Source organism: Falco naumanni, chromosome 5 (assembly GCF_017639655.2).
Source record: "Falco naumanni isolate bFalNau1 chromosome 5, bFalNau1.pat, whole genome shotgun sequence".
Taxonomy (NCBI): domain Eukaryota; kingdom Metazoa; phylum Chordata; class Aves; order Falconiformes; family Falconidae; genus Falco; species Falco naumanni.
Genome location: NC_054058.1, coordinates 44,350,334 through 44,371,099, shown reverse-complemented (window position 1 = coordinate 44,371,099; position 20,766 = coordinate 44,350,334). Strand labels below are relative to the sequence as shown.

Sequence of the window (20,766 nt, the reverse complement as noted above, 5' to 3'; positions counted from 1 at the left end):
TAATTTAGCGGTTCCTGTGGAAAAAAGACAAATGTTCTTGATTACTGGAGAAGAGAATATGGTCTTTTTCCTCACTGTGTCCGCCCTCTTCTACCTCTCTTAACTGTGTGGTCACAGTTAGCAGTTGGCATCTCGGCCACATGCCGAACAGCTTTTCATTCACAGGTTTTGTGGTTGTGGACATATAAACAAATAATTTAGCTTGGTTTCCTAAGAAAATAAGACATAGGCACATTTGGTTCTTGGTCTCCATCCCCTGTATCATTTGCATTGTTTGATAACTTCAGCCAGATTGTAACAGGTGGCCCAAAGGTCTTCAGCATTAGGCTCTTCGGTGTTAAATTATTGTGGAAACAGGCATCTGGGTAAAGGAGAGAGACTTATATTCATGCCTCACCCCCTCAGTGCCTGGGGGGAAGATGTAATGTTACCAAAAGCACTGTTCTTTTTTCTGTCCTGCTAGACAGACAGCTGGTCAACAAGTGGTAGCTTGCAGTGAGCAGCAAGATTGTGCTGCCTTTTGCCTAGATATTAGTAGGGATTTGAGGAAAGCTTGAGAAAGGTTTAGGGATACTGAAGGGAGTACCTGGAGTTAAAATGTGAAGGGTTTAAGGGTCTTGGACATAAATTCATAGGGAGGTAGGCTTCGTTTATCCTGATACCTATGGAAAGTTCTTGCTGTGCTGCAAGGTCTGATCCAGTCTCTTTTTTTTTTTTTTTTTTTGCATTGAGTTGAAAGTTCATTTGTGTATCTGTGAATGTGTTTGTGTAGAAGTAGGCAGGAGGTAGCCCAGGACCTGTAGTGACAGTTTCGAGTAGAAGAAGAGTTGATTTTATGGAGAGAGCTTTTTAGAACAGTGAGTTGTAAAAGGCCATCTTTGAACACTGAAGATGGTGCGGTACTGCTTTTGTTGACTGAAAAAATCATGAGGCAAGCTTATATCCAGCTGGAAGAGCTCATCCCCCTACTTACTGCGCTGCTGGACTATAAGCCACCAAAGCTACTATGTACTCTGCATTGAAGGTTCATGCATCTCTGGTCTGCAGGGAATGAATGCCATTGATGCAGCCAGGACAAGCTAAAAATTACACCCTTAGAGTATTCTAGCAATGCAGAGCAGTATATTGTGGGAGCCAGCGGAGCAGGTAAAGGCATGGTGCTTCAGCCACTGGATCTACATATTGTGAAGGTGTGTGCTGTATAAGCTGAGATTGCTGTAAGCATCACTAGTTTTCACGATAGTCCTTATGTCTTAGAAGGATTGCCCTCTTTGTGTTTCTACTAAGTCTCTGTAACTCATATTGAGGGGCTTCTGTAGAGAAATTAGGATGTTTCTGGGTCCCTCCAACTTACTTTTTTGAATATTTGTTCATGCCTTTGCAGTTGAGGGTGTTCTTAAACATGATTTGTGTTTCTGAGGTGTATGATATACATACATGACTTCGGGAGCTCATGTAGTTGTTTTACTCCAGATTATGAAAACTTAGGGTAAACATTTGACAGAGCGGATCTAAAATACAGTACTATGGGCTAAAGAATGACTAAAACATGGATAACTTTTTTTTCAGTTGCACAGTAAACTTCTAGAAACAGAGCGTCAGCTAGGGGAAGCACACGGGCGGCTCAAGGAGCAGAGGCAGCTGTCTAGTGAGAAACTGATGGACAAAGAGCAGCAGGTGGCTGATCTGCAGTTAAAACTTTCTCGTGCTGAAGAACAGGTAGGGGCTTTTATGCAGACTCTAGTTTGTTCTGGTTCTGATAGTAGTCTGTACATACACTTGTGGTGAAGCTGCAGTTTATAAAGTTTGTCCTTATGGGAGTTTCATTTGATGATATATATATATCATATATAACATAATGCTGTTAAAGTGATAAAATTACCAAAATCTGCTAAAATGCCACTTGCATTACAGATTTTTGTAAGGCTAAATGCTTATCGGACGCATGTATGTTCATGATGCTTTACAGATGAACAAAAGATGTACATTTTGCACTTGTGAGCTTTGTTTAAGGATCTTTTTTATAAGATGTAGGAGCACCTAAGCCCATGTGGGTGAAGTTTTGTGTGTAGGTGTTTTTGAGATAAAGCCCTACATGAAATAAAAATGAACATGGCAAAGCAGGTCATTGGTAGTTAATAACCAGTGTGGGGTGGATGGGCAGAAAACACTTGTTTTATTAATTTTTATTTGTGTTAATGAGCATCTTGTATATGTTGCTGATTTTCTGCTGCCTGTATGGGGATTGGCCAAATACCTGAGTGGTACGTTGTCAAAGCTTTAAAGCTTTTCTGTAGCTAATTTGCAAAGCCTTGACCAGTACAGCACTGCAGACACTGCTAAACTGAAGTTGTTACTAAAACTGCTAATAATAGTGATAATAATGTTATTTTACAGGTATCTATGTCATCAGTCATGTTACATCTTAACAGCTGTTGGAAAAAAAACATACTAAAAATCTCTTATGTTTTAGATTTTTGAGAGCTAAATTCCATCCATATATATCTGATAGTTTTATAGTTCTCGCTTGTGATAGAGAACCTCACCTATTAATAGTAATGAATGCTTTGGTTAGATTTTGATGCTTTAACTAGCATTACACACTTTTATATTTATACCAGTTTTCAAATACTCTTTTTTAGACTAAAATCTTTCAGCATTAGATTGAACATAGAGCACTGTTGGCATACTGAATGGTGATTGTTCATTCATTAGTCTGGTTTGGTTTTTGGTTTTTTTTTCAGCTAAAGGAAAAAGTAGCAAATTCCACAGAATTGCAGCATCAATTAGATAAGGCAAAACAGCAGTACCAGGAGCAGCAGACACTTCAGCAAAATACTACAGCAAAACTACGAGAAGCCCAGGTAACACGTATCCTCATGTGAAAGTATATTTAAGGATTTCATTATTTTGAATATGTTTTCTCTGTAAAGGTGACTTGCATGACTTATAGTAGTTTCAATAAATTAACTTGTAAATCTTGAACAGAATATACAGAAAATGTTTAATAAATTTATCCAACATTTTATGCGTTAGGAGTAACTTCTAAGGTCCTTATAATTAAGGAAGCTATTATGCAAATTTCTAGAATGATTTGGAGCAAGTACTACGACAAATTGGAGATAAGGACCAAAAAATTCAAAATCTTGAGGCTTTGCTTCAAAAAAGCAAGGAAAACATCTCACTGCTAGAAAAAGAAAGAGAGGACTTATATGCCAAAATTCAAGCTGGTGAAGGAGAAACTGCAGTTCTTAACCAGCTGCAAGAGAAAAACCATGCATTGCAAATACAGGTAAGAACTTGGAGACTTTTTTCTATGCTTTAATTTTCATTATTGAATCTTGTTTCCTTTTCTCCTATCTCATCAGATATGACACTAATCTTTAATGTACTCTTCTGTTTCTTTGTTACTTACTTTAAAGATCTTACTGTAAATTTCACAGGACTTGAGTTTTGGTGACTTCCTTGCTGTCAGCATATAGGGACAGGAATTCCTAGATGTTTCCTATGTACATATGCTAGTAATATGTGCTTACAAATAATTTTTGGATACAGATACATGTTTGGTTTTATTATTTTGAAAAGAGGTTTAATTCCCACTTTCAACACCAAAATTCAGTTTAGCCTGCATTTGTTGTCTCCGTAGTATTTTGGTTTTGTTACAATAAGACCAAGTTGACGATTCCTTTTGCTTCCATTTTCAACTGGTAACCTATTTAAACTCTGGTATTGTGTACAATATAGCTTTACTGTAATAGTTCAGAAAAAGAATGTGGTGGTGTTGAGTCTCCAGAGCCACGATAAGACACAGGTTTGTGACTTCCCTGGACATGCTGTTCCAGCCTTCTATATACCTCGTTTTTTTCACTGCAGGTAACTCAGCTGACAGAGAAGCTGAAGAATCAATCAGAAAGTCATAAACAAGCCCAAGAGAATTTGCATGAGCAAGTGCAGGAGCAAAAGGCTCACCTAAGAGCTGCTCAAGACCGCGTGCTTTCCCTGGAGGCAAACATCACTGAACTAACCAGCCAGCTAAATGAAAGTAAAGAGAAAGTATCACAACTTGATGTACAGGTAACTCTATACTGTGTGGTGATGGTAAATCCTGCTTGTGCTTTTTGTATTCTCTCCAGAGAACATACAAGACCATTTGAGAAAAATTGCATGTTTCTACTAACAAATGAATGAAGTAGAATAAGGCAGATAAAACTGAGGAAAATGTAACTGGATTCAGAATAGCAATAGATGGCAAGTGTTGGGGTTTTTTTGTTGTATTTTTTTTCTATATTATTTTTTTGTTAATTAACACCCCCCACCCCCCCCCCCCCCCCCCGAGTTCATAACTGAGTTGCGGAAACTCTTGTCCTCAAGCATCTCTTACTGTATTTGTAATGATTAGACATCCAAAGCCCTGCTCTTACCAGTCTTGGATTCTGTGCTCCAGAGTGAAAGTCTGTAAAGTCACTAAGATCTTCTTGTTACCTAGAAATTTCCTATGCTTATGTGTTTCGTCAAAAACAAACAAACAAAAAAGCTGTGGGCTACCTTGTTGTCAGTTTAATTTACCAAACAAGGGAATTTCCTGGTATGGAAACAATGCGGACTCTCCTACTATGAAGCGCTGCTTAAGCTAAAAGCTAATTATGTTCAGCTTTCCCAAAGAAAAAATGACATTTGAACAGAAGTTCTTGCATCAGTGCACTTGGAGCAGCTAGTACTGTTGTTGCTGGATTAATACATTGTGGCGTCTTTTGAATTAGTGTTACTCAATTTCCAAACAGGTCTAGGAACATCTGATGGAGCTTTGTGATGTTTTTACTGGGTTTCACTACAGTGTCTGGGCTGTTTTTTCAGCAAGACATTAGAGCTAGAACTGAATCATCTATGGACTATTGCAACTGGTTTTTAAGGCAAAATGAGCTTCCTTACAGTCTTAGAGAAGTAGCATTTCTATTAGGGAGAAAAATAGTAAATCACAGTAACAAGTGACCCTGAATATTGCCACTCTGCACCCACACCATTCATACCCACCTTCTAGACTTTGTTTGGTGGGTGTTTTGGAAAGAAGGGAGGTTGCTCCCTAACAGGCAGGTAGGAGCAGAGAAAGATGGTATGCATGTAGAAGCATATTTTTGTTGTTTCTTGTTCTTTCTGCTTTTAAAAATTTTGGAGACCCTTAAATGTGCATGTAGTTTGAGGTTATCAAGATATGCATCTGTGTGAATGCACTAAGTATATCACATTGTTCCTTGTTAGTAAGTAAAAATCTTTTCCTAGAATAGAAGATGAGTGAAACTGATGGGGTTTTTTTTTGGTTTTATGTGGTTTTTTTAGCTCAAAGAACTGACAGTGACTTAAAATCCTGATATTTGTCTAAACCCTGAAAGTATTTCTTCCCGCTTCCCCCCTCCTTTTTTTTTTTTTTTTTTTTTTTTTTAACACTAGCACATGAAAACTACTGATTTTACTATTAAACTTACTGATAAGTATAAAAAAAATTCAAATGAGCTACAGTAAAATAGATGTTCTAATGAAATACAACTTATCTTTTCAGGTAAAGGCAAAGACTGAATTGCTACTTTCAGCAGAAGCATCAAAAGTTGCTCAAAGGGCGGATCTTCAGAATCATCTGGACACTGCTCAGCATGCACTGCAAGATAAGCAACAGGTTATGAGCAACATATAAACATGAAGTTTCTATGTTACCTAAAAACCTAAGAATAGTTGTTTACAAACTATATAAACATGTGAATATGCATTTGGAAATCATCCTTTAGGCTATTTTAACTAAATGATATGTAGTCAGTTTTTTTTGCTGTAATCTGGGCCAGGTAAATTTTGCAGTGTAAAGAATATACTTGGGAATCCCCTCCTTGCTGTAACATTATGGTTCAGAATCTAAACTGTTCTGTTGGGGTATAATTAAATTCTCACCTGTATGTTATGAAGAAAAGGTACAATGCATTGGGTACAAGTGAAAACAAGTTTTAACTCTTACTGCAGATTCAGATAAATTCAGAATCAGATGCCTGTATTCAGAAGTAATTATCTATTATGCTAACTGATACAAAAACCCAAAAGACTATTGTTAAAATTGCATGTTTTAATGTCTGTTAATCCTAGTGAAGCATTCCATTGGCTGCTGTATCAAATACTGCATTGTTAGAATCAGTGCTGCTGTGGTCTTCATGGAAACATCCAGCAGATGCTAACATAGCACCATTTTTGGGCGTGGGAATGTAATTAATTGATATAAACAGAAGACCTCTTTTTGCAACTATTAAATAATTAATAATTAAATCAGCATGGTTGGAGAGCAATGAGCTTTGATGTAGCTGTTATCATAGTGGTTATTAGGTGAATGTGTTCATGTCTTCTGCAGAAATTACTTTGTTTTGTGTTGAACCAGATCATTTGAAATCATCTCTTGTATGTGGAGGACTGTGCCCATCTTTTGGCTTTCGTCTTTGGTGGTGCTTCATTTCATGAATACAGCATAAATTTTCTCTAAGGTTTTGTAGTATTACTTTCTAGTTACTGTTGTACTAACTGCAGGATCTAGCATGTTTATTACGTATAATTCCTCTTCCATTTATAACTTAAGCCACCTTTGTTAAGATTTAACCTACAGCCTATAAAGTTTTGAGAGGAATATGGAGGCTTTAAAAGAAATTTTGTCTGTTCAACAGAGAGAATTTGTGCACGTGTGTTTTCCCTCTCAATTTCCTGCCGCTCAGAATAAAAAAGAAACATTATTTTCCTTTTTTATTTGAATACTTCAGATCATTTAAAAGCATATATGACATTAGTAATTCCTTTTAGTTATTTAAAAACTGACAACCCTTGTATTTTTATTTTACCTTAGGAATTGAATAAGGTCAGCGTTCAGTTGGATCAGGTTACAGCTAAGCTGAATGACAAGCAGGAATACTGTGCTCAGCTGGAAGCCAATCTTAAAGAATACAAAGAGAAGAGTCTTTATTTAGAACAGAAAACTGAAGAGCTAGAAGGACAGCTTAAGGTTTGTATTGAACACAGTTTCTGAGCTTACAGAAACCAATGTTCTCCACTGCTTGGTAGTATGTGATAAAAACTGTGCTCAAATTATGGGGGAAGGATTATATCAATACCACTTTTATAGCTTTTCTTTCTCACTAGTGTTTCCTGATCCACCATTTAATCCCATTTCCCCCGTCTACCGTGCTAGCATATTACACTAAGATGACAGGTTTAGAACATTGCCACTATACTGTCATTTTCCTGTACATGTGCTTCTACCAACCTCTGTGCTATGTGGAAAGTGTTATGAGAGAGAACATGAGTACGTCCCAAAATTAGAGTCTTCAGGTTCAAGCTTATGCACTTTACAAGTGGTAGCAGGGAATATGTGTTACATTGGTAAGCCCATGTTAACGCTGCCTGCCTGGTTTATTTCTAAAGCCTTTCAGTAGGCTTTTTTTCAAGATGTATTTATCAATATTTTTCCTCTAACTTGATCTTGAGATTTGCATTCCAGTTCTGGAATCAGTTTTTCTTTAAGGTATGCCTAATTCTGGCAGAAGGTTTGCAGAACCTTCTGGTGTTTTGAGATACTAGTATTTTCAGTTAAGGATAGGAATTAGTCATAATTCTTGGAAGCTTCTAAATTCTGGCTTTAACCTTTGTTAACTATTTGTAAACATTCTTGGTAGTCAAAATTCACAATACATAAAATCATATGATACAGGGATTTTAGGAGCAATGCAGAGTTGGTTTTGCAGTGCTTTCTGTCTGTTTGGAGGGAGATAAGCAGTCTTTATGCTCAAGTCTGAGTTGGGTGTTTTTCCTAGCATACGTGCACTATAGAAGAAAATGATTGTTTTTTCCATATGAAATTTTAAATCCAGTGCTATGAAAAAATAAAACTGTAATACATTTGCATTATCAGCATAATTATTTCATGCTTCCATCTCTGTCTACTTTTACAATCTGTATTTTTTTCTTGCCCACTTTGATTTGTGTTTTTATTTTTCATCGTTTTGCTAAAGTTTCACAAGCAACCAACAGACAGAAATGCTTGGGAGGAATACAGTGCTTGCTTGCACAAGATTTTATGAGGTTCCTGGTAGCCAAAGTGTGAAACTGAGCAGTGTTGTTGATGCTGTCAACAGGAATGCAGTTCTGTGTAAAATCTTGGTGTAATCATTATTCCTTGGGATTATTCCAGTTGAATGCATGATATGTAAAAAAAATTAGGGAAAAAAAAAAAGAAAACAAAAAGCCCTCATGAAATTTCTCAGGGGAACTTGGCCATTTTGTTCTGCAGCCACTGCATGAAAGCAGAAGTGGCTGTAAAACAGCCGATGTGTTGAAGAGCGTAAGCAGTGCCTGTTTGCTGAAGACTCCTGTGTTCTTTACACTCCATCTAAATGAACAAGTACCAGCAGAAAAATACACTAGAAAAGCCTCTTTTAGGAGAGCATAGGATTTCTTCACAGCTGTAGTCTGTGTCTTTGTTTTTGTTAATAAGAACAGCAGAGTTCTTGGGATATGTAAATCAGCACTCATTTGAAACTGCTGAAACTGCTCGGTGATGGCTGAGATCCTGGCCCCGAAGCTGAGCACTGTGTATACCCTTTTTTTGTATATGTGTTTTAGGTAGGGCCTTCACAGATTTCTCCTTTTTATCTGTTACTTTGTTGTTAAATGGCTGCTTGGCCATTAATTTATGATTCCAGAATGTTTTCCAAAATTGGTTCTGAAGGAACAAGAGATTTGCAGGAACTCAACAATGAAAAATAAATAGTGAACTAATGAAATAGGTAGACAGTGTGTGAGAATTGTGACTGCTTTTTAGAGTGAAGACTTTCTACACTAAATGATACTCATAGATTAGGTAACATGCCTTTTATTGCTGGTGTTGTCTTATTGGATGTGTTCTGATGGGTGTAATTTTTAATGTTTCTATCTCAGAAACTTGAAGCTGACATTCTTGATGCTAAGTCAAGCAGAGAACAAGCTCTTCAGGAGTTGCAGCAGCAGCGACAGCAATCTACAGAATTAGACCTCCGAACAGCAGACCTGAGTAAACAACTTGAAGCAGCAAGAGAAGCGTATGTGTTTCCTGTGTTATAGTACTTCTCAAAATCAGACATAAAACTGCAGTGGTTTGGACTAGAGTTGAAATTTTTTTCACCTCTCCTGTGATTTCTTAAAATCATAGATAAGTGATGTGTCCCCTCTGCTACGAGAGCTGATTTTTGTCCCACCTGTTTTCTTTCACTCTGTGCGCCATGCAGACTCCATCTGCCATGTTGCCTCATGTGAATTGCTGACTGCTGTGATTCAATACAGTTCTTCAGCTTATTCACTGTGCTTGTTGCCAGCGAAATATCTGAACAGTTTGATGTAGTGAGGTCCATATTTAAATATCCAGAGCTCTGTCAACTTTTTCAAGATAATAATTTGCAATTTATGCGTAAGAAGCGAAGTGGAATTTTCTGTTCATTATAGTTGAGGAAGAAAAATCCATCTCAATATAGTTTTTAGAGTTGCTGGTATGCCTTGTCTGGAGAGACAAAATGCCCATGCTCTGGATGAAAAAGGCATGCTTTGAAGTGGTTCTACAGTTAATGTTTTAAATAATAGAGACATTTAATGATCCAAAAGAACCTGTGAAGAAGAATTTAAAAAAATTACTATTTTTTCTCTATATATTTGCAGGATGTCTAATGCTAAAATGGATTTGCAGAGGAAATCTGAGGCCCTTGAACAAGCCAAACAGCAGATTTCAAAGCAGGAGGAGGAAAAGGCCAGCCTCAAAGAAAACCTTGAGAAATCAAATCAAGATACAAGTAAACAACTCAAGGAATTAGATTGTAAAATGCAAGCAGCAACATCAGAGTTGCAACAAGTGAAATTAGAGAGGGATACTCTATTAAAGGACCTTACAGCTACCAAAGACAAGCTCTCAAAAAGTTCTGAATCCTTCAAAAAAAGAAAGGATGAATTAGAAAAAGAAATACAAAAAGGAAAAGCAGCAGTGGCAGAAATGGTTAGTAGTTTCTTTCATTAGACATTGTTTCATGTATTTACAGTCTGATAAAATGACTTTGCTTTCTGCCTAAAACCAGAGTACATAAAGTGACAATACGTGGAAATTAATTGCCTTAAGAAAAACAAAATTGTGATTTTTAGTAGTTCATAGATGTGTCCTACCTTAAATTTTTGTCTGGATGTTTACAGTAGTAAACATTGGTTGTATCACACAACAGAATCTCTTTTTTTTTTTTTTTTTTTTTTTTTTCTTGCTGCATTACTAATAAGGTGAAGAAACTAAATGGAACCAAGCGGTGAAACAATTTGATGGAAGATGTCCCCCTTTTTAAAAACACTTCAGCCATACTGTAACAACACAAAGTGATAAACCCTTTGCTAAAGTGCCACCATATTGATGATGTTATTTTTCTGAGGCCATTTTAGTTTCCTTTTTGGAGTTTTTGTATCTAGAACCTTGCTGTGCGCTTCTCTGGACATACTGGAAGGCTGTGTACTGCAGGCAAAATAACATCATCGGTTGTTTGTGGAGATGCCTAGCTTAAGGTGTTATCAGAGTACTAGAACTATTTGAGTTTCAGAAAGGTCTCACAAGCAGAACAACAAGAACAACCTATTATGGTACAGGTGAACTCTCACTATCCTTAACATGCATCTTCCCTGTTTTGCTTTGTTGGTAATATGAACGGGCACTATATGAATACGTGTTTTGTAGATTTTCTTATGTTCTTACATCCCTTCCTCAAACATGGTAAGGGTGCCTTTCTCATTCCCTTCTCATTTTACATGTCACCATTTCCCAAAACCTGATCAGAGCTGCTTTTATTCTGATCTAAATACAATTCTGTTTCTAGTTAAAAATAACATTTTTTCCTTCACTCTTTCACCCTTCTAAGATAAGCCTTTTTGTTTGCTTTACTTAGTTACTGCTGTTTAAATACTTGTTTCTCCTAAACACTTGAAGGATTTTCTCCCCAATTTAGACTTAAAAGATAGGAGTCCAGATTCTGCTTCTAATTCTGTACTCATTTGGAGGCTAGCCACTTTTTTAATTACATAATATTTGGGCTTAAAATGTGGTTTTGTTTGCGTACAAGTCCTGCAAATGTACTTGCTCGTAAGTTTTAGATCAAGAAATTTTGGATCCTGAGGAGAGTGGTGAGCCTGCTGCTTCCCACAAGAAGAAGGGCTACCAACAGCAGCTTCAGACAGGAAGACTACCCCTAATCAGAAAAACTCTGGCACGTGGCTGCATTTGTTAGTACAGGGTATCAGCTGTGTTCAGCCTAAATTTACCACTGTTCAAGTTTTGAGAAGTTTTGAGCTAAAATATGTCTGTAGCTGAGAAGGAAATATTTTTCACTGAAAAGGAAGGCATAATTTTTCAAGGCTTTGTAGAACATGCAAAAATACCTGATAGCCAGTCTTAGAAGCTCACAGGAATATTTCCTTGTCTTATGTATTTTAGGAAAAATCTTGCCAAGAAGTGAAGAACCAGCTCCAGGTACAAACAGAGTCAGTTGCTAAAGAGAGGAATGAGTTGAAGAACTCACTGGAAAAAAAGGAGGGGGTAAGCTGTCCGTTTAGTTTCAAAAATTTAGAAACTACTGATAATAAATGTTCGAAAGATTTGTTTTCAGTCTCACATGCCTATTAGAGATAAAGAGGTTGCAGTTCTTGAATTGTGACCTACCTGGAGCATTGAAATAAGGTGAGACTGAAATTTTCCTAGACGTTAGTATGAAGCTTTAACATTCAGGTTTTACTTCTACCTTTATATGCCCCACAGACCTTAGTGAGCGATTTTAGCCTTTCAGGTTTTTTCATTAGTGAAACAGTTACTTTGTATTACCATGTCCTTATCTTGTTTCATACTTGCATACAATAAAAGTTACTTGTTTCCTGAGATCAGTTTTAGTCTGAGGCCTAATCAGTGTGTTCGCTGTGGGGTTGACTAGACATTTTCAGATATTCTTGAAAGATTTAGTTGCTTTTGCAAACTTGTATAAGTCACTTGCCTGTGACTGCTTAAGGACCAAATGTACTTCTTTTTTTAAAGATGAGCATTCAGACTGCAAAATCATGTAGTCCAGCTGGCAGCCTGAAGGCCAAATCCACTTTCATGTATTTCCTTACCCAACTGGTCACTTGTTCCCTAAAGGAATCAGAAAAAGATATGATCAGTGGACACAGTTTGATGATCTGTGATGGATTCTTACTGCCTGAAGAAGGGTTTGGATGTGCAGGTGGGATGGCCATTGTTCCGTGACTACTGCTGCTACCCCCCTGGCTCCTCTCTTGTTCAGCAGAAGCACTGTGGTGCTCTGTGGCCAGTGCAGGAGGATGAGTTTGGTACCTGCTGCAGTTGGCAGCAGGAGAGCCCAGACCACTGCTGGCTTAAGAAGAGTTGCCTGCTCTTATCTTTGAAAGGTGAGCAAAGACTGCAGTTGCTCTAAGGGTAGGAAATGGAAATAACAGATGATTTTAGTGTGTTATGGTAGCTCTTGAAATCTATTTGCCAAGTGTTTGACCACCGAGCTCTGAAGCAGAAGGTAGCAGCAGTGGCGCTGTGGGGTGCTCTAGTTCTGTGTACAAGAAATAACAGTAGCATACTTGGTAACTTTCTTGCAAATAACCTGCAGCTCTTTGTAATAACATAAGGGTAGGCATACTGCATCACAAGAAGGCTAGCTTGGTATCTGGTTTCTGGCAGAGGAAAGTGGCAGATGCCTAGAGAAAAGCAGACTAGGGCAAGCCTTTCACATTCCTACAGTCAGGGGATTCTCCCCGACTTCTAGCATTCTTCTGGGAGCTGATTTCCTGCAGCTGTATCTTTAGTTTTAACAGCTTTGACCAGTTTTTTCGTCTGTGAAATTGTCTGTCTGCTTTTGGAAGAACGTAATTTGTCACCCACACAGTTCAATAGGCAGTTTCACATACTACAGCATGTACAAATGGTGATTTAAATTAAAATTATATACAGTTATTTAATATTTTTGAATATAGATATCTAAGCAGTTGTCGATAGAACTTGATTCAGCACGAGCGCAAGTACTGGAAATTCAGGGTCTTCTGAAGGAGAAAGAAAGAAGCGAACAACATCTCCAGGGAAAGCTGAGAGAGTTAAAGGAATCATTTGAGCAGAAGAAAAAACATAGTGAAACACTGCAAGCTGAATTAAAAACTGCCCTTTTAGAAAAGGTAAGATTGGGCTCTCTTAATCCTTTAAGAAAATTAATGTAAATTTCTGTGATAAATGCTGCAGCTTTTATGTTGGTATCTTTGTGAGAAACAGCTGTTTGCTGTAGGAAATTATAAGGTCAGGATGCGGAAATAAGGTCTTCAGGTGCTGTTGGAGATAGAAACAACATCAACAACAGTAATAAAGTAAAAAAGAACCAGTGCTGACATAGGAATTCTGCAGGAATTAAGTCTTGTCTTACTATACCAGAAGAATTTATCTGACAGTATGAAACTCATAAACCATAATGGAAAGAGTTCAAATGTCTTACGAGATTAGGGAATGTTGTGTTGTGTGCCATGCACTGTTAAATGTTGCTCTGGCTTTGGCTGCCCAATGCTATGTGGTCATATTTGTGATTTAGTCAGTCTGTGGAAACTTTTAAGAGTTGAAAACATTATGTAGGTTTTTAATGTTTTGTTTGGTCTTGATGTCTTTCACTTAGTCTTTTGAATGAATTAAGTTTTGTTATGTTAGTTACAAAATAATGACAAACATCAGATTACTGAACTGTTGTTTCATAAGTGGGAAGAAAATTCTCATCTTGCAGCAGAAATGCAGTTTATTGAAATAATTAAGCTTACTGTCTGTAACTTTAACTGAAACTTCCTTTTCTTATGTTTCAGGCAGAACTGGAGAATAAACTCCAACAGCAGTCTATTTTGTCAGCACAGGAGCTTAAAGCAGAAAGAGTAAAGCTAGCAGACTTACAAAAGAGCCATGAAAAACATAAGGAAAACATGGAGAAGCTGCAGCTGGATCTTTATGGGAAAGAGTCTGAGCTGCTGGCAACCAGGCAAGACCTTAAGGTACTTAAAGTCATTTTAATGTCATATATGACTTAGTAGATCTGTGTATATCCATCTTGAAGACCAAGACACAGTGCTAGAACTGTATAGGGGTAAAAAAGCTCTTCTGCTATATATAGAATCTAGTGCTGTTCAATCCCTTCCCCTGGGATGAAGGACATCCTGAAACTAATCTAAAACCAAGGGTATTTGCCAGTTTACCTGAAATACCCTTGCATGTGTGCAGCAGCGAAGTGGAAGATGATTTATTTTTGTACGCTTTTAAGAATTAGTTTTTCATATTGCTTTTTCTTGTTATACGTTGTAGCTTTCAACTAATTTAAACAGCATAGCTGATTAGGGTAAATCTGCCAGCGTGTGAGAAACTGCTATCTTCTAGGTGATTTAACTAGGATTTTAGTTGTCAGTCTTGTCCCATGTTCTTGCCCATTCCACCTCTTCCTGGCTGGTTGTAGATGTTCAGAGATGTCAAACAAATAGAAACAGTAGGTTTAGGGACCTGTCTGGAATACAAGTGTCCAAACTTAGTCCTTGAAGTTTTTGCTGTGCCTAAGTGTAATTTATCTGATCTGATATTAGGGTGTAGCGTGTTCAAAGAGGTACTGCTGAGATTTGAGTCAGTCAGCAAAGGTGGGTTTTGTCCTTTTTTTTTCTGCCCTCCTCCTTCATGTCAGTGCTAAGCCAATGCTCCAGTTAGTCCCAGGACATACTGTGCTGCAGAGACTGGCTGTCTACTGGCAAGATGTGTAGCTTTGGCACTTTTCACTTCAGATAAATCCCACTACAGCTTTGTCTGTGTCTGTCTGACACTGTTGTTCTAGGCTGTTCTGAAGTTTATGGAGAGGAATAGGCACTTTGGGAGGACAGATCATCTGATCTGTTTTAGATGTCAGCTTCTGTTTGCTTTGTATGTACAAAGGGAGGCTTTGGTGACTGCTTGGATTTCATCGCTCCCTTTCACCTCTCCCAGCGGAGGCCTTTCAGGCCCCTTTCCTATCGCTGAAATAGTTGTGGCCATTTCAGATAGGCCCATGTGCGCTGTGTTGCCCTAGCCAAACTCCAGGTTCAGGGTTATTTTAAGAAGATAAATGGCTCCTTTGCATATAGACCATTGGAGTTTTACTGATCTTACGCCTCCTCTGCAGCATTAGATTACCTGCCATGTTTCCCTGCAGATTACAGAAGCTTTACTTCCAGTGCAGCTTGGTTGAATCGCTATGTTAAATTGTGAAACGCTTCAGCATGATTAACAAGCAATGGTGGTGTAAGCATGTAAACATATTCTTTCTTACTGTTATGTCCTGTAGCACGTGTACCTCTGTGAGTTAATTTTCTGCAGTGCATTTAGATCAACATTTGGTAATGCAGTGACCTGTAGAAGTATTTGATGTGCTCAGTAACTGTTTTTTTTTGGTATAGTTTTCATTTAAGTATCGCTTGCTGCAAAAATAGCTCTGAATAAGTATTATTAAACCAGCTTGATAACCTCTAGTTCTGGCAAGTTTAAAATAGGACAGTAGGTGTCCCACATGCTTTTAAACCTGAATGGGGGAGGTAGCCAGAGAGAGAGAGAACATCTATGCAAAAAGGTAAAGTAAGGTGATGGCAATGGGAAACCAAGATTATCAAGATAAGTGGTCAGGTACCTTGATTTATTTCTCTGTGTCTGTGGACCCTAGAGAGCCTGAAGAAGACTGAGGTCCTCAGTACTGAAGTGATGTACCAACTTGGAGGCTCTTTGCTTGATTTTAAGAAGAATGTTTAAAAACATACTTGGGATTAGTGAGGTCTGCTTGCTACCACTTTTTTCTGTAAAATATGGAAGAGAGGAAAGGTGGGGAGCTGGTCTATAATCATGGTTATACTTCCTTATTGCAACGTTAACCTGAAGAAGCAGCGATGACTTGTCTTGGAAGACCATGAGGGAAAAAAAAAAAGTGCATTCAGAAGGCCTCAGCATGATCATGTTAGTCTTGAGAGCTGAATGTCAAAATGCCATCAAGTCAGAATAACTTCGTGGTACAGTGTCACAGTCCAATTCAAAGTCAGTTGTCTGTATTATGTTTTTTGCCTTGGGTGAGTTACTTAATAATTTGAGCCAGAGCTATGGATTTTGGTTAAAGTTTGGAACCAAAGCTGATGGGGGTGGGCTGGGGTTCAGATTGCTCTGAATCTTATTGGTAGGCAGTAGTAGAAGAGTTTAAAATTTGTCTAGAAGGTGGGCTTCAGTGTCTTTCAGTGCAGGATTTTTAGGAGAGAGATGAATTCCCTGCGCAGCTGTGCTGAGTCAGCACGGTTTGAAGCCCAGCACTGTGCAGGGCCGGGCCATGCCCTGAGGTCCTAGCAATGCTAGGTGTTCTTGAGTTAAAAATACCACAAGGGGAAGAATACCCCAGTATTCTCACGTGGTGTAGCACCGTGCTGCTGGTGAGGCCGAGGTGTCAGGCGTGGGGATGGATGGTGGCAGGCTGTGCAGCCTGTGAGTGGCGTGAGCGGGGTGGTGGGTCTGGCTCCCGGGCAGGGGTGGCGGGAGCTGGGCCGTGCGCACAGCACCACCTGCTGGCCTCTGGTGGGAATGTCACTGCGGGGCTCGCCGGCGGGGGGGCGGCGGGCTCGGGGGGGCTTTGCAGCGGGGGATGCAGCAGCGCGCTGCTCGCGGGGTGCCAGCGGCACGCTGGGGCCTCCCTCTGGTTCAGGAGCAGAAGGTCCCAGCCACGCAGCTGGAGCCAGATGCAAACTTTGAAGCTCTAAGGCTTGCAGAGGCGAAGTGGAAAGTGTTACAAAATCGGAAGTGAGTACGTAGTTACAATTTGCTGCAAATGTACTTTGGTTTGAAAATGCACTGTCTGTAACAGCAACCACACTCACACGTTTTTGCCTCTATGACTGAAAAAAGAAAATGAGTAGGGTTTGAGTGCTCGTAAAAGCTGTAGTTTTTAATAAAAAAGAATATATATAATAAAAGAAGAATGCCACTAAATATTTCTGTATGTATATACACAAATAAATAGAAATATGTTGTATGTGTATATACATAATATATAAATACCTTTTCTATACACAAAAAATATATGTTTTTGTGTGAAAATGTCATTTTTTTAGTATAGAAGAGTTAATAAATATGCAGAATTTTATTTTTGCATTGATTCTGAGTTAGTGCAAACATACTTGGTGTGAATCCTGCTCTCCTGAGCTCTGCCAAGTATCCTTCAGTCTTGGCATTTGTACTCTTTGTAGTCAGTTTTGGTTTCCTCTGTGTTCTCAAAAGAATGTTTCTTTGCCTCCAATATTGGCATCGCTGCCAGTGTATCACCGGTGGATGTTCTGGGATGATACTCATGCTGCCAAACCTCAGGTCTGTAAGTCAGGGGCCCAAGTTGCCTACGGTCAATCTAACCCTTCTTTTTAGGAAATGAAGAAAGTTCAGGATAGTATCTGTGAATAATTTCATGTCTCTCCCTGTGAGCTGGCATCAGGGAGCCAGATTATAATGCTCATTTGTGCATCTCACTTAGGTGGAATGAATCCAGGTCCTGCCACCCAGCTAGGACCAGTTCTGCTGTTGGCACTTTTATTTGCACTGCAACAGCCCAAGTTATAGTGAATCAGACTGTGATATCTTTTTATTTATTTTTTTAAACTCTGTACCAGTCACCCTACAAAAATAAGTACAAATTGGCATCTTTTGTTCTATACCTTTTCCTTGCATTCAGTTTTGTCTGTCATCCTAAAGAGCATCTCATGACTGAGGGTATCTTGTCAGGAGAACACCTGTCATATTCTGGGAGTAATGGCAAAACTGAATGGAAATTAAATAAGTGGCATCAGATGTCTTGAGAGGTGATTTTATGTTAAAGATGTGAGCTCCTCAGCTGTCCAAAAGAATCGGGCAGAATTACAGTCTCAGTGGAGACTGGGCCGGGAGCAAGGATAATAACTGGATTGTTTAACCATGTGCCAGAAGATTTCTGCCCATTTCCAAAAGATGCTGTGAGGGACTTTTGACCAAAGCAGAAAGGCAGGCGTAAATAGATAGAAGGTTGATACACAGTTAAGAATACATTGAATAGTTTTCCAGTTAAGGTAGATAGGTAGCATCATTATTAATCACAGCACAATTAAGAGGCACTTACATATGTAAGCTGTAGTATGCCAAATTGTATGCAAAATGCCAAATATCTTACATTACAAGTTACTGATTTATAGAAATGTTTGTGCATAATACGGTGCAGAGTAGGCTGAATACTGTCTCCCCTTATAAGAACATTTACATTGTTTTAGCATAGGTATAGACACAATGAGAGAACCAGTCCAGTGGAGACACTTTAGGGTGGGGGGTTTGAAAGACAAGTATCCCCTATGTGAGGCTTTTAATTTTGATGTCACTATCAATTAATCAAATTCCATCATTCTGTGCTAACAAACAGTATGTAACCACATTTCTACTACTGGAAACAAATTTGAGTAAAAGCTGTGGCTTCATTACATTTCTTCCTAAACCTGTAGAGACTGTTGGGTTTTCCTGTGAGGATGTTATACGATGTTGCTACACTTCCCATCCTTTCTCATTGTTAGGAAAATGTGGTACTCCACTGCTCACAGTGGAGCAGAAAGAGATAATTTTGCTTTCAGAAAGACTCACCTTGCTGAAGGCTTGAAATTTTGAAAGCACCCCCTATTTTGCTTAAAAACATTTCTTACTTAATATGTTGTGAAGTGTTAAGTAGTAAACTCTAATAACTCAGAAAGCAAATAAAATAATTTGTCTTCAAATCAATTTTAAAAGCCAGTGTGTGGTTTTTAAGAGCCACTGGGATTCTTGAAGTGCTATTGAATTAGCAGTGTTCCATCACTGATGGTTCAAACTCAGTCTGACTATAGGCAAAATAGTTTAGACAAAGGAGGGTTAGGAGGTATCAGAAATCAACTTGTGTTTAAATCAACACAGGAGTGGCTAAAACATATGGATAATTAAGTGAAGTCAAAGTTGCGCTTATTCCTTTTAAAATCACTAACCTTCAACAAGAGGTTTGATTAGGTTTTAAGTAAGAGCTTCAAAAATATTTTAGTTTATTTTGAATGAATTGAAGTTCTTACTGGTTCACTGAAGGTAGGAAGCTTATTACTGATACTAAATCCCCTCACCTCACGTTCTGTATTGTAGCATCAAAGTTTTCCATAAAATACCAGTATTTTGGAGGAGTGGAGGATGAGTTTGGTAATTTCTTTCTCATTGGTTCTTTGTCAAGGAACATGCTTCTAAGTCGAGCTAGTCCTTACCTAAGCCAAAGGCTTAAAAAAACCAACAACCTCCAGAATACTAACTTAAGAAGAACCCCGAAGTTTGACTTTGTTGTGAGCAAATAGAATGAGTCTTGGGTGCAAGTATTAGGTGGTTTCTTGTTTTTTTGCAACCTGTTGTAGAAAGATAAACGCAAGGATTTTTTCTTAGTAATGGGGAGAGTTGGAGGCAAATTAAAATACAATCTGTAGTAGATTTTGAATGGAAGTTTAAATTTTGTCTTTAGAATGCAGATGCAGCTGAGACTGTAAAATGTTTGTACTGATATCAGCATTTTCAATTTGTACATTTGACTTTAGGTTTTTCAAAAATTTTACAATTATTATAGCACTAGCTTAATTTAGTCATTGATAAAAATAGCATTGAATGAGTTTTGAAATTTTCACAGTATAGCTTCACTGCCTTTTAAGTAACAGCTGTCTAGAGTTATAGACCAGTTGATTTGCCCAGAGAATAAAATCAGTTTCTGTGAACAAATTCAGATTCATTCTCTTTTAATCAGTCACCTTTTATTCTCTGTCCTTCTGTGTGTTTTCACCTTTTCTCTGTGGAAGGATGCAAGCTGGAATATGTATAGTAAGGCAATGCTGCTGGAAATGGTACTGGGGCAGATTCTTTTTACTTAGGGTAACCTTGTAACATAGAATTTTCTTTAACTATGCTTTATTAACATTTGAAACTAAATGTTGCACACTAGATGATGGTTTTACCATGTGGAAAATGTTTTAAGTGACTGTTGAGTATCTGAAGCTCTTACACTGACAGATAATTTGCAGAACTCTCTTTGTAATTAGTCCACAGAAGAAAAACTTGCTCTAGCTCAAGAAGAACTAGTTTCCAGTAGAAATCGAATCGCTAGCAATAATCAGCAGATTCAGGAATTGAAGAAAGCAAAGTCTACACTGGAGCAGGATGCATCAAAGAAGGAGCAGCAGCTGGGTGAGAAGACGAAAATGTTACAGGATCTTCAGAATGACAGGGTAAATGCCTCTGACTTGAAATCACACAGACACATCCACCCCATTCAGGCACCCTTTATTAATTTCTGTTACGTCTCTAAACAACAAGGGGGTGTCGAGGGCATAGCTCACGGTTGTGTAGTGCACAGCAATGGCAGTTTTACTGAACCTCTGGTGCAAAGACTTTTAACATACAGTTGAAGTGAATTTGGTTCGCAGTAGGCTGTTAATTTGTTCTAAGTGACTGGGCAGGTGGAAAAACGTTATACTTTTAAATCTAAAACTACAAACATGTTGCTATTTGTTTGCACTACGAACTGTGAATAGAGAAATGTGGCAGTTGTTTCCCTTAATTACAAAGCTTCCAAGTAGGTTTTGGGCCCTGTATATTTTTTGTTTCTTTAGTGGGTTTTGTTATTT

At 38.3% G+C, this 20,766-nt stretch overlaps 1 protein-coding gene across 4 annotated transcripts in view; it reads left to right on the top strand.

Moving 5' to 3' along the window:
- EEA1 (early endosome antigen 1) overlaps positions 1 to 20,766 on the top strand; it is a 71,294-nt gene that overhangs the window by 44,318 nt on the left and 6,210 nt on the right. For all 4 annotated transcript variants that reach the window (XM_040594590.1, XM_040594589.1, XM_040594588.1 and 1 more), the window contains 12 exons: positions 1,570 to 1,719; positions 2,745 to 2,864; positions 3,089 to 3,292; positions 3,874 to 4,074; positions 5,555 to 5,668; positions 6,866 to 7,021; positions 8,953 to 9,092; positions 9,703 to 10,033; positions 11,504 to 11,605; positions 13,042 to 13,236; positions 13,903 to 14,085; positions 20,182 to 20,367. In XM_040594590.1, the coding sequence (XP_040450524.1) occupies positions 1,570 to 1,719; positions 2,745 to 2,864; positions 3,089 to 3,292; positions 3,874 to 4,074; positions 5,555 to 5,668; positions 6,866 to 7,021; positions 8,953 to 9,092; positions 9,703 to 10,033; positions 11,504 to 11,605; positions 13,042 to 13,236; positions 13,903 to 14,085; positions 20,182 to 20,367 (2,082 nt within the window). The remainder of the gene's footprint in view (positions 1 to 1,569; positions 1,720 to 2,744; positions 2,865 to 3,088; positions 3,293 to 3,873; positions 4,075 to 5,554; positions 5,669 to 6,865; positions 7,022 to 8,952; positions 9,093 to 9,702; positions 10,034 to 11,503; positions 11,606 to 13,041; positions 13,237 to 13,902; positions 14,086 to 20,181; positions 20,368 to 20,766) is intronic.